The sequence below is a fragment of the Heloderma suspectum genome, chromosome 15, assembly GCF_057233095.1.
Source record: "Heloderma suspectum isolate Gila_16-S chromosome 15, 16-S_ref, whole genome shotgun sequence".
Taxonomy (NCBI): domain Eukaryota; kingdom Metazoa; phylum Chordata; class Lepidosauria; order Squamata; family Helodermatidae; genus Heloderma; species Heloderma suspectum.
The window spans coordinates 7518807-7531086 of record NC_139472.1 but is presented as its reverse complement, the minus strand read 5'-3'; the positions used below and the strand labels follow the sequence as shown (position 1 = coordinate 7531086).

Below are 12280 nucleotides of genomic sequence, written 5' to 3'. Positions count from 1 at the left end.
CACTCACTGCTCTGAAATGCCTGTTTATAACAAGGCCAAGAGGAGGGCAGGGGGCCACTTAGGCTGACCAGACTCCAGAGGCTCAGCTCCCTCTCCCCATGGGCTACACACTGCCAGCCTCCTTCAAGGCACGTTGCCCCCATGTTCCTTTCAAGGAAGGGCGGAGGTCCGAGAGAACTGGGAAGTGAATGGTAACTTGGCATCTGTTTCGACAGACATATGAAGACCAGCACAGCAGCGAGGAGGAGGAAGAGGAGGAGGAGGAGAGCGAGGACGGAGAGGAGGAAGACGACATCACGAGTGCCGAGTCAGAAAGCAGCGAGGAGGAGGAGGGAGAACAGGAGGAGGACCGACAGAACGTTAACAGACAGCAGCAGCTAGAATGGGATGACTCCACCCTCACCTATTGATTCCAGGTCTTCCCGCTGTCGTCTCTCTTCATTTTCTGTTTGTTTGTTCTTCTGTTCTAGAAGACTCCACTGCAAACCACTCCACCGCTCCCAAGGATCCATGGCGTGAGCAAATCGCTTGGGCCCGTAGAGCCAACCAACACCACCTGACCGCCCCCCCCCCCATCCTTATGTGTCGGTCTCTCTTTTTCTGGCTTGTCCCCTAAAAAACCCTGGCCTCTAGAAATGTAGCTAGCACCTCTTCTCCCTCACATATCCCACAGTGACTGGATGACGATGATTATTTTTATTTTTCACTTTGCAAGGAACTGCCTTGTGCTTTCTCTTGGTGTCATCTCACTTAAGGGACATGACAGCCATCGCACACACGCTAGACGGTTGGGTTGTTTTTGTTTATAATTTTATTTTTGGCCCGGTGCTATGCTTTCGACTTCATTCCTCTTCTCGTGCTTTCCTGGGAAAAAATAATGCCAAGATCATTCAAGTGACAAAGGGTTAACTTTTTTTTATTATTTGGGGGGCTTGGGCAGGGGGCGAGGAGGGCTTGTGGCTCATTTCATCCCCTGTGAATCTTTATAAAATACTGTTTTTTTTCTCCTCCCAAACACTAGTGCATGTGTAAAGTGGCAGAATGAGGTTAATATGTAGAAGATTAACAGACTTTTTAATATTTTGTAAATATATTGGAATTATGTAATTACATCACTTGTGGTAGTGAAAACGGGAAGGGGCTTGGGAGGGAGGGAACAACCCATGCTAAGGTTTTAAAAACAAATCATGCAGCATGACGTAGTGCTAAGGGTTTTTTTCCCCTTCAAAATTCCTGCTGCAGAAGCATGGGGCAAGTTTAATTAGTGTAGAGAAATGCTTCCTCATTAAAGCATCTCTGGGCCGACGGCCCCTGTCCCTCGGAGTTCGAGTCCTTTTGCATTTCCGTGCGAGGGGAAGGATGGCTGGGGCACATGATTTAAAATGTAAAAGGGCGCAATCTATACATGTTTAGACAGAAAAAGTCCTACAACTCCCAGCATTCCCCAGCCAGCCATGCTGGCTGGGGAATGCTGGGAGCTGTAGGATGTTTTTCTGTCTAAAGATGCAAAAGATCGCACTTAAAGTGTCTTGCACAAATGGAGGGGCTCGGTGCTTTCTGGTTTCGCACAACTCGTCAGGCGGGTGGCTTGGTTGATTTTAACGGCAATGATGCAGGACGAGGCTCGAGTTTAGACTCACCGGCTGATCTAAGACAGGTGAACTTGACAGTGCATTCTGTGAAGGAGGGTGGGTGGTATCATTCCTGTTTTTTAAAGCACTCCAATTCATTCCCTGTATCTCCTTGTACAGTAACTTGGGACATGGGTCTCTTAAGCTTTTATTTTGAGGGGGGGGATGCCGTTGTTTACACTGAATGTGCGTGATTCCTTCCTCTGTTCTAAATGGCGACATGAACTATTCCTGGCAACACTTAATAACGTTCTGAGACACAGGTGGGCGGGGCGCATCGAAAAAAAACCCGCCCAAGGCTTGAAGGGGCCGAGGGAATTTTATGAAAGCTGCAAAAAGTGAGTGATGACCCCCGTGGCAGAGGTGCTGGGCTTTTCGCTAGCGGGGTGGTTTTGACTTTTTCCTAAGGGAGCCTTGAGTGTGTCATTTTGGTTTTTCTTACAGTTGATTATTCCTTGGGGTGGGGGAGGCGGGGGCTAAACGACTGCTTGCCCCGCTGCTTTGCTGACTCGGGTGTGCCACGTTTTTGGCCAACGTTGCAAGGCGCTTCCCGACTGCTCTCCACCGGAACAGGCTTTTGAGGCTGAGATCCAAAAGCACAAAGGGGAAACGCATTGACTGCTGGACTATTACTTTTCTTTTCTTTGGGGGTGGGGGAGAACCAGGATACAGGCAGGCGGAGAGAAGGTCAGAAAATGGAACTAAGGGCTGGGTAGGGTCCGTCCATGGCTCAGTGATAGAGTATGGTTTGCATGCCAAAGGTCTCAGGTCAGAGGCATGGTTGGGGAAGACCCATCTGAAACCCTACACTGCTGCCAGTCAGGGTAAACCATACGGAGTTTAATGGACCAAAGTCTGATTTGGTATAAGGCACCCTCCTGCAAGCTCCTTCTGAACCATTCCGGAGCCACGCATTCCTTTCCCAAGTGCAAAGCGGGGTTCTCTCTCTCTCCCCCCCCCCCCAAGCAAACAGCCTAGCAACAGGATTTACTTTAAGGACAGCTGGTCTCTGGAGTGCCTTTTTACCAATGGGGTGGATCTGACAGCAAGGGAGTTTTAACCCACATAAATCAGCTTATTCCCCCCCCCCTTTTTATAGCTGTAAAAATTTAGATTTCTAAAACAGGCAAGGGAAGCTGGTTTTGACTACTGCTACGTGGTAACATAACTGGTAGTTTTAAGTAAAACCTGGGAAGACTTTTAACTTATGTCCAAGTTGTCCTGTGTTTCAGTGTCACTGTGTAGAAAATTCTAACTCCCTTTTCCATTATACCGTCACTGTAGCAGCTGTATTTTAGAGACTGTAAACCTGATCATGTCTCTTTCTCTCTCTCTCTTTCTCTCTTAAATGATAATGCTGAAAGGTTGTAAACTTTTTCTGATGCAGTTTGTAGCCATCATGGGTCTAACATTTCAGATGTGTATATTGGTAAATAGGTCAAGTTTGGAAAGTCTGAGCTACAATAAATTTCTGGTTCTAAAAAAGATCTTGCTATCTTATCCTCTTTGTAAGAGCCTGGGATAAAACTTCTTGCACATCAACAGAATTCAGTGTTATTCTAAAAGGCAGCATATCAGTGTGTAAATGAATTATGTAGCTGAATAAGCTTTTTAAAGAAACAGCATGATGGTGCCCCATCAAAGTGTAGCACAGGGGTGTTGAATCTCTTTGGCTTTCCGGTGTTCACCACATGGCCTGACCCCCTTCCCACCCATCATTTGGTGGTTTCCCAGGTTTTGACTGTGTGTCTCCCCGCCTCCCTGCCAAATTCTAAAGTGTAGAAATTCCTCTTCTAAGTCTTAACTTGCTGTCAGCAAGAACTTTAGGCTACAATATGCTGGCATTTTGGACCCTGCCTCTTTTGCCTGGCCCCGCCCACCCCAGACCATGGCCCCCAAGTTTTCCTTCGAAACTGAATTCAGCCCTTGGACTGAAAGAGGCTCAGCACCTCGATGCAGAGTCTGGTACCCCAATTTGGAAGTCAGAGTCTAGGGCTCTGTTATCCTCTGGATAAGTGTTGCTGTTTTGCGGTGTTATTTTTGCCTTGTTAAAGGTGAAAGCGTCGGCTCCTACTGATAGAATAAACCGTATAGATTGGCAGAATTCAATCCGCTTTCTTTAGGCAAGAAGCTAGAGCAGTTGCCATGACCCTGTGCATTTACTGTGCATTTACCCTGTGCATTTACTTGGGCGTTTACTGGGTTTAATGGGATTTTCTGCCAGGTAAGTGTGCATAGGATTGCAGCCTTCATTTGTCTACCATATATTCATCTCCCTTTCCCACTGTAAGTGTTGAACCCCCCACCCCTGCATAAACAAATCCCTAGAACAATGAGAGGTGGGGGGGGGGACTTGGCTGCTGAGCCAAGAAGCCTTAAAAACCAAAAACAATTCAGCCCAAGATAAATCTTTTCGTCTGGAAAACCCAGTCTAGCAGCGGGATTTAGTCTGAAGAAAGCCGGCCTCTTCTCTTCCTCCGCCCCCGGAGCAGCCATCCAGGCAGCGGTAGAATAAATGTGCTCACCCATGTGGAATTGTAAAACTTGCCTCGCTCTGTCCACTTTGCTCAGGTGTCTGTTCCCAGGGAAGGCTGGTTCTTGCTGAGGGCCCGGTTAGCCCTTATTCATGTAGAACATGCCTTCACCACCACCACCCCTAAACACGGACACCAGCAAGGCAGTTTGCAGCAGCTGTTCATGTGAATTTACCCTTAGGACCAAAGTAGACGAGGTAACAACAAATAAGTGATCTGCTCTCCTCTCTCTCTGTTTTTGCAAAAAGAAGCCATTGCCAGCAGTATTGGGTGTGGTTTAGAGCTATAAAGCTTGTTTGCGCTCTCACTCACGTGCACAAGCGTGTATATTTGTTTTATTTATTACATTTATGTCCTGCCTTTTTTTGCTCCTTAAGGAACCCAAGGCAGCATACATGATCCTCCTCCTCTACATTTTATCCTCACAACAACAACCCTGTGAGGTAGGTTAAGCTGAGAGTCTGTGACTGGCCCAAGATCTCCCGTGTCCCAGTCCAACGCTTTAGCCACTAAACCACACTGGCTCTTAGAACATAAGAAAGATAGAAAGACTAACAGCAGAGTGTTAAAAATATGTGTTAAGCTATATTTTTGTATTTTAGCTTAAAATATATTTTTAATATCCTGTTGTTAGTCTTTCTGTCTTCCTTATACATTTTACCTTGAGCCTGACAGCATCCATGGTGGATCCAGAGCTCCTTGTTGCTTTGCTGTTGTGCCACAACAGATGGCCACACACACAAGATGCGCAAGACACACACACTGTGTGTTATGTGTGTCTTGTGCAAGTCTGTGTCTGTAAGAATGAGAGAGAGAGTGTGTGCGCGTACGCAGGAACTGGCCCAGACAAACCGCCACACAGACTTAGGGCGCAATCCTATGCATGTTTAGACAGAAAAAAGTCCTACAATACCTATGCTGGCTGGGGAATGCTGGGAACTATAGGACTTTTTTCTGTTTAACATGCATAGGATTGCGCCCTTACTTTGTGCAAAATCTTATAGTGGATCATTGGCCACAGACCTACCGCAGAATAGCTCAGCCAGTAGAGTCTTGACCATAACCAGCATGTTTTGCTATTTAAAACAAGACTCGTATGCAGCTTTAACAAAAAAACCTCTATTTTTCATCTGTAACAAGCACCTGAAATTGCACGTAAACTCCCCCACCCCCTTGCTTCCGTAAATGTAATTCTGTGACTTAAACTCCACATGGCAACAAAACAGTACAGAATCAGCTTGTAGTACCTTTATCTAGTTACTTTTCTGTTAAAGATTTTTTTTTAAAGAAATTATACTGACTGTACAATATCCCAAGAGTGATTGTTTTGATCTTCATCAATACAGTGTTGCAAAGAGGCAGTCAGGATCTTGATCTGCTGTTCAAGGATGCTACTTTGCAAGCCCTTCTCATGACAAAGTGTACAAACAGAAATCTCCTGGCTCAGGAAATGAACACAGTTAACCAGTTTCCTTTCTGGGCAGTTTGACTCGTCAGACCTAAAGAGAAACCTCTCGGCACCACGTGGACAACCTGACCTAGAAAATTCAAACTCGCCTCCTATATAGGCAAGAACCAGCTTCTGGAGAATTCTGGTGCTGAATGCACAGTATACAAACTACTGGATTTACTTCCATGGTGATTTTTAAAAACTCAAAAGGGGCTATTTTTAAAGAAAGGGTTGCAGTCTCCAGATTCCAATGTGGTATCTGGCTTCCCCAACCTAGCACCCTCCAGATGCGTTGTACTAAGAACTCCCATCACCCCCCAGGCAGTGGATGATGGCAACTGTAGTCCCGGCATGTAATGAGCACCGAGTTGGGAAAGAAAGCTTTGCTCTAGGCCTCCATGGCAAAGGGACAACCCAGTGAACTATAAGCACTTGTCCGCCACTGATGTATGAAGGAGTTCTAGCAGGAGCGGTTTAATGTCACAGCACTTTGGCTTATGCTAGAATCGGGGCTGCATTAAAAGACAAGTAACAGCAAAAGGTACCATAACATAACAGACCCCCCCTTTTCTTGCCCATGGAAAAGCCCAGCTCTTCCTAGTTACAGGAGGTCTTTTAAACACAACAGATATCTCTGTTCAGCCAGTGAACGAGTAAAGTATAGCACATTTGCTTCAGCAGTATAAAATACACGCTACTCACATACACACTTTTTCAAAGTCATCCTTCGGACCACGCGCCTGCAGGATTGTGCTGACTGCCCCAGGAGCGCTCGGAGGGAGGGAGGGGAAAGCCCAGCCTCACACGAGCTCCCAGCTTATAAGAAGAACCATCAGAAGGTCTGTGGAAGAATTCTCAGCGGCTGCGATCGGAGGTTGTGCGCTTCTAGTTGCTTTCTGGCAGTGTAAAGTTGTTGTTTTAAAAAGAGTCCAACCTGCCTCACACAAACAGCCAAGGACGAGCGAAAGCTGTTCCAACTTCAGGAGCAGGGGGAGGAGGGCGAGAGGCACCAGGGGTCCTACTACCGGTTGTCTTTGGACACGTTATGGGCCAGCCAGTTCACTTTGGTTTTCCAGCTCTCCCGCAAGGCCTCATTGAACTTGAGTTGGAACTGCTTCCGCGCCTCCTCGTCCGTCTTGCCTAATGCCAGCGAGTCCTGAAGGAAAGAGGAGAAGAGCGCTAAGTGACCGGGTGGGGGAAAGGCTGTGTGTGTGTATGTATATAATACCGGGTGGGCAACTTGTGGCCCTCCTGATGTCTCGGTGGCGTGATAGTGGGTAAGCATCCAAAGTAGACCCCCAAGGGAGAGAAGCATCTGAGGATGCTGGAATAAAGATTTCATTCATGAAAAGCCCACCTCGTTTCGAGCTCTTAAAACGTCTGCAGAAATTCTTACGAGAAAATCTCTCCCGTCCGTGAATTACAGCAGGAGATATTCCGTTGTAAGAATTTCTGCAGACGTTTTTACAACCCCCTGAAGAAGGCCTTAAACTAAAAAGAGGACGAAAAGCATTGGGCTCTTCACAAATAAAATCTTTGTTCCAGCAGACCGAGACGCTTCTCTCCTTTCAAGGCCTCCAGATGTTTTGGCCTGCAGTTCCCAGCAGCCCTAGCCAGTATAGCCAACAGTGAGGGATCGTGGGAGTTGTAGGCCAAAATAGCTTGAGGGCTACAAACTGCCTGCTCCAGTGCGTGTGTGCGCATTTGTGTGCTTTTCAAGGTGGCCTCATCGAATTCAGTCCCAGAACATGTGAAAGGGGGGCGTTAAACCCTCTCCCACCCCCCTCGGACCTCCCTGTTTCCTCAGAGCTTAGCTGCAGCCCTTGCAGTCACTGGTGGGGAAGCGGATTTCCCCAGCGGCGATACATTGTTGCTCTCCCTGTCATGGTTCAAAGTATTTTGGTTTGGGTTCGCCTTAAACAGGCAATCGACCATGAGCTTTACAAAGGACCTGCTCCAGGTGGAGATGAAAACCTCTAGAACTGGTTTGTTGACTTCAGGATCAAGTGTTTTCTCCCTGGTGTGGGGAAAAGAAACCTTGGAAACGAGCTGGTGCGTCTGTGCTGTTTGGGGACATGGGGACTCAGTTCGATCACAAGGGAGAAGCTACCCTGGCTTCTTTTCCCCGCCCCACGCGTGCTGATTTCCCTAATTAACCATGACGTTGTGCAGCTAGCATGTCATCTGAACCCAGCAACAGCTTCTAAATCCTCCACAACCTATGGCCTGTTGTGGAGGTTGTCGGGTAGTTCAGAAGCCACCCTCACTGCGTGCCTCGCCAGGTTCGGGCGACATGCTAACCTGCGCCGCATCGTGGGTAATTAGGGAAATCGTGGTCGAGCGACCAGGATGCCCGGGGCAGGGAAAGAAGCCACGCGGGCTTCTTTTCCCCCTCTGAAAGTTCTAACGCGGCCTGTGCCTCCCTCTGTTTCCCTTTCTCATGCAATCTCAGGTCTTTCCAGCCAAAGTCCAACATGCTAAAACTACTTTGGTTGTTGCCAGCTCGCTATGCGATCGCTCTCAGCCAATCCTAATAAAATAGGTTTGATGCTCCGTGTCCTGCTGCTGTTCGGGCGGGGGAGCGTGTGTATGTCTGGACACACAAACAGAGCTTCGGCTATTGGGCAGTATCGAAATGCAATAAATAAATAAAGATCCACACGGCTAGCTGCGTTTCTGGGACTCTCCTCAGGGACGGTCGCAACGCGTGCCCGCAGGCCGGAAGTCACCATCACACCCCTGTTCCAAAGCCAAGCCCGGCCTTTCCCCCACCATCGCCTCTCTCACCTTGAGATACTGGATGTCTTTGGAGCAGCTCAGCTCCGGCAGTCCGGCGGCCTTCATCAGCGCAAAGAGGTGCAGGAAGAGGAGGCCATGACACCGGAGGATCATGTAGGCCATTTCACAGTACCCTCTGAACCTGAGAGGAAAGGAGGCACAATTGAAGCGCCATGGTTAGTTAGGATCCTTGGGAAATCAGCAGCGTTGGGATTCTGGCGGCAGCTTTCACGTCGAGTCCAGTTCATGAAGGCTGTCCCACTTTCCGCGTCCGGTTGAAACTAGGAGCACCAGAGCAGGGCCTAGAGCAAGGCTCACAGCCGTTCCTCCTCCATCGCCAATCGTTTGGGAGTTTCCCGGCTTTCGTGCAATTTCACCCTCATTCAAAAAGGCTGAAATGCCTCTCTTAAGGGCTTAGTTCCTGGCAGTAAAAGCTTTAAGCAAAGATATGCTGCCATTTTTATCCCTGCCTGCCACTGCAATGCAGCCCCCGAGAGCTTCTCTGAAACAGAACTCGGGCTAAGAGGTTCTGAACCCCTAGACCTAGACAATTCAAGGTTTTAAGGTCACAAGAGGAGCCCTGGTGGCTCAGAACAAAGGTCCATCTAGTCGACACCTTCCCCAAGCTTGTGTCCTCTAGATCAGAGGGTCTACTGCAACTCCCATCGTCCCCAGCTGGCATGGCCATTGCGATCCCAAAACACCTGGAGGGCAATAGGTTGAAGGCGGCTGATCTGGCCCAAATCTAGTTTCTAGAAAGCCCATAAAACGGGACATGAGAGCAAGGGCTTTATCCTGCTATTCCAGTCCCCCGTGCCCCAAAAGTATTTTGCCAGGTACACTGCCACCGGCCCTGAAAGTTCCATACAGCCATCATGACTAGTAGCCGCTAACAGACCAAACCTCCTCCGTGAACTTGCCAAAAAAACACCTTTCAGACTAAGCCTTTCAAATGTCCTTCTTGAGCGCCATTTTGTTGGTAGAAAGGTGGGGTACAAATCAAATAAATGAAAGAATGAATACAGCCGGTGTGGGGTAATGGTTAGAGTTTTGGATTGGGACTTTGGAGGCCCAGGTTCTAGTCCCCACTTGGCTATGAAGTCGCTGGGTGACTTTGGGCCAATCACTGACTCCGCCTGTCCTACCTCACAGGGTTGTTGTGAGGATGAAATGGAGAAGAGAAGGAGGACCGTGTAAGTTACCTTGGGTTCCTTGCCAGACGGAAAAAGGGCAGGGTGTAAAAACTGAATAAATAAACCTTTCAAACTTCTCGCTGTTGTTTGTTTTCCCTTGCTGGATCACATGAACGAAGTCATACGTCAAGATGAAAGGGACCCGTTCGCGGTTGATCCCAAACTTGGTCTTGAAGTTTCCCAGGAAGTGGCCAAAATCAATGTGAAACAGCTGGAAAAACATGGGGGCGGGAGGGGAGGAAGAGGTAAGGCTTCTCCTTGCAAGTCCAGCAGAACTTTTGAGTCAGTAAATTCTGCACCAAGAAATACTAAATTCTGCAACCTGGATACATTATGCAAATCTGCACATTTCTGCATAACTTATTCTGCGTTCTTTTCCTTACCATTTCATGGGTTGGATCTAAACTGACACTGGATCAACTGCACTGATAGGCCTCCCCACCCCTCCCTCTCACAACAGCTCTTCCAGCCCCCTGAAAACGCTACACAGAGGCCCTTTCTCAACCTGGTGCCCTCCAGATGTGTTGGACTCCAACTCCCAGCATTCTGGGACATGCTGGAAGTTGTAGTTCAACATCTGGGGGGCACCAGGTTGAGCAGGGCTGCCTGGCTGAATGGGGTCAGCTGTGGTGTGTTTCTGTGTGTCGGGGAGGCGAGACCGCCCAAAATCGGGCAAAGGAACCTTCTGCAACAAGAGCTTCTGGAAGGCAGATCCTGGGTCCAATCCCATCTCTTGTATTCGATTTCTGATCATTGGGCTGGCCAAGAGTGGGTGGAGCGCTAAAACCACGCAGCTGGCCCCTTCCAGTTTTATACTTCCCATTTGTTTCCAGGCATAGAGTAAAGTTAAAGAGACAGTGTGGTATAGTGGTTAGAGCAGACTTCCTCAACCTGGTGGCCTCCAGATGCTTTGGATGACAACCCCCAGCATTCTTGACCACTGGCTATGCCAGCTGGGGCTGATAGGAATTGAAGTCTAAAACATCTGGAGGGCACCAGGTTGAGTTAGAGTGTTGGGCCTAAAATGGGAAAGTCCTGGATTCAAATCCCCACTTTGCCTGCAGTTCACCGGAATGACCATGGGTGAATCGTTATCAGCCTAACCCACCTTACAAGGTTGTAAGGATCAAAGGGAGGGGCTGGAAGTAACCAGGGATGCCACCCAGACCTCCTTGACGGTCTACCCACAAGCCGGGCTGTTTGTGCTATTCCTGTTTTAAAAGTCAGTAAATTCTGTACCAGGAAATACTGAATTCCGCAATATGGATACATTATGCAAATCTACCCACAGCCCCACCGTACCTGGCCATTTTCTCGGATCATGATGTTGTCACTGTGGCGGTCACCAATGCCCAGGACGTAGGTGGCTACACAGTATCCAGCACAGGAAAGCGTGAACTCCTCTATGGCGCGCTCCAGTGCATCACTACGCGAGAGGAGAGAGACACCAATGAAGCAAAACGAAGAGCTCTCCCTGGCAGGGTAGCAAAACAAATCCTCACCACATTGAAACCGACGTGGCCAAAGTCACCCTGTGGAGGCTTTACCACAGTGGGGGACGGCGTGAGGGTCAAGACCAACCTCCTACTCAAAAAGAACATGGCTCTTCCAGTCCTCAGCAAACTTAACTGCCTCCAAGTGGGCCGTCTGTTTCCCCTTCCTGTGATGTAGCACAGGGGTGCAGAACCTCTTTCAGCCGGAGGGCCGAATTCCATTTCAGAGAAGCTCTCAGGGGCCGCATACCAGTGGTGGGCAGGGCCAAAGGCAAAAAGGGCAAGGCTTAAATGAGTGAAATACCAACATATTTAAACTTATCGACACACCCGCAAACCTACCCAGGGTTCTTGGATTTCAACCAGTTCAACAGGGCATCTTTGTTGAAGGCAGCGGTGGCCGCCATATTGCTCTTGTTGAGCTGGATGTTGGCGATCGTGTCTGAGTCCAGGACCACTTCGATCAGCCCCGTCTTGTCTCCTGTGGAAAGGCAGCCATAAGGGGTCATCCTTTGGAGACAAAAGAGAGGGGTGGTGAGGTTAGGTCCCATCTAATCTCCCTCGCTTCAAACTCAACAGCAAAGCTGGGCACAGGAAAGGGACGTCTGGCCATGGTGGCAGAAGGTGTGATTGCAGGTTTCAACCACATGGACGCATTTAAATTAATTAAAATGAATGAATGGGTTTTTAAAACAACCCTGCAGTGCACACCCCTCAGCTGGCCTTAGTATGCGTGCCAAGTTTCAGGTGTCTAAATGTCAGTCTTGACGCTATGGCACGGACAGACAGAGGGACAGGCATGTTTTTTGTTATTATAGATAAAAGCATGTTTATACGGCTGTTCAGCCCTAACAAAGGGCCCCTAAGGCAGTTGACATAAGAGAACACAACAAAAAACACCATCAAATAACTAAAGCTAAAACAAAAGCCGTAAAATCAAAAGGGGCAGAATTGAAAACCTGCAGTTGTATATTAGAAACCTTTGCGAGCCAGGCGAAATGAGAAAGATGGCCGCCTGCCGAGCCGGGGCCCACCGCCAAGGGCCCCCGGGAGTCGCTCCTCCTCTTCCCCACTGCAACTGGCTTGTTCACCCGCCAGACAACGGTAGTGGTGAGGAGGAGGAGGGCCGCAGCCTGCCTGCTCCCTGGCTCTCTGCCTGTCCAGCCAGCAAGGGGTAGCAAGGATGCGAAAAAGGATGAGC

The 12280-nt window shown here is 48.7% G+C and overlaps 2 protein-coding genes across 7 annotated transcripts in view; one reads left to right on the top strand and one right to left on the bottom strand.

Moving 5' to 3' along the window:
* The window catches only part of CLSTN1 (calsyntenin 1), a 71368-nt gene extending 68258 nt beyond the window's left edge, over window positions 1–3110 (top strand). For 2 of the 3 annotated variants that reach the window (XM_084821780.1, XM_084821778.1), the window contains one exon: window positions 216–1900. In XM_084821780.1, coding sequence (XP_084677906.1) covers window positions 216–410 — 195 coding nt within the window. In that variant the 3' untranslated portion in view covers window positions 411–1900. Of the gene's footprint in view, window positions 1–215; window positions 1901–2597 lie in introns of those variants that run through there. The other variant, XR_014786013.1, reaches the window with a different exon arrangement.
* Window positions 3111–5263: 2153 nt separating this feature from the next.
* The window catches only part of PIK3CD (phosphatidylinositol-4,5-bisphosphate 3-kinase catalytic subunit delta), a 44405-nt gene continuing 37388 nt past the window's right edge, over window positions 5264–12280 (bottom strand). For all 4 annotated transcript variants that reach the window (XM_084821776.1, XM_084821773.1, XM_084821775.1 and 1 more), the window contains 5 exons: window positions 11422–11589; window positions 10889–11012; window positions 9652–9797; window positions 8403–8535; window positions 5264–6771 (listed from right to left, as the gene is read on the bottom strand). In XM_084821776.1, coding sequence (XP_084677902.1) covers window positions 6637–6771; window positions 8403–8535; window positions 9652–9797; window positions 10889–11012; window positions 11422–11589 — 706 coding nt within the window. In that variant the 3' untranslated portion in view covers window positions 5264–6636. The remainder of the gene's footprint in view (window positions 6772–8402; window positions 8536–9651; window positions 9798–10888; window positions 11013–11421; window positions 11590–12280) is intronic.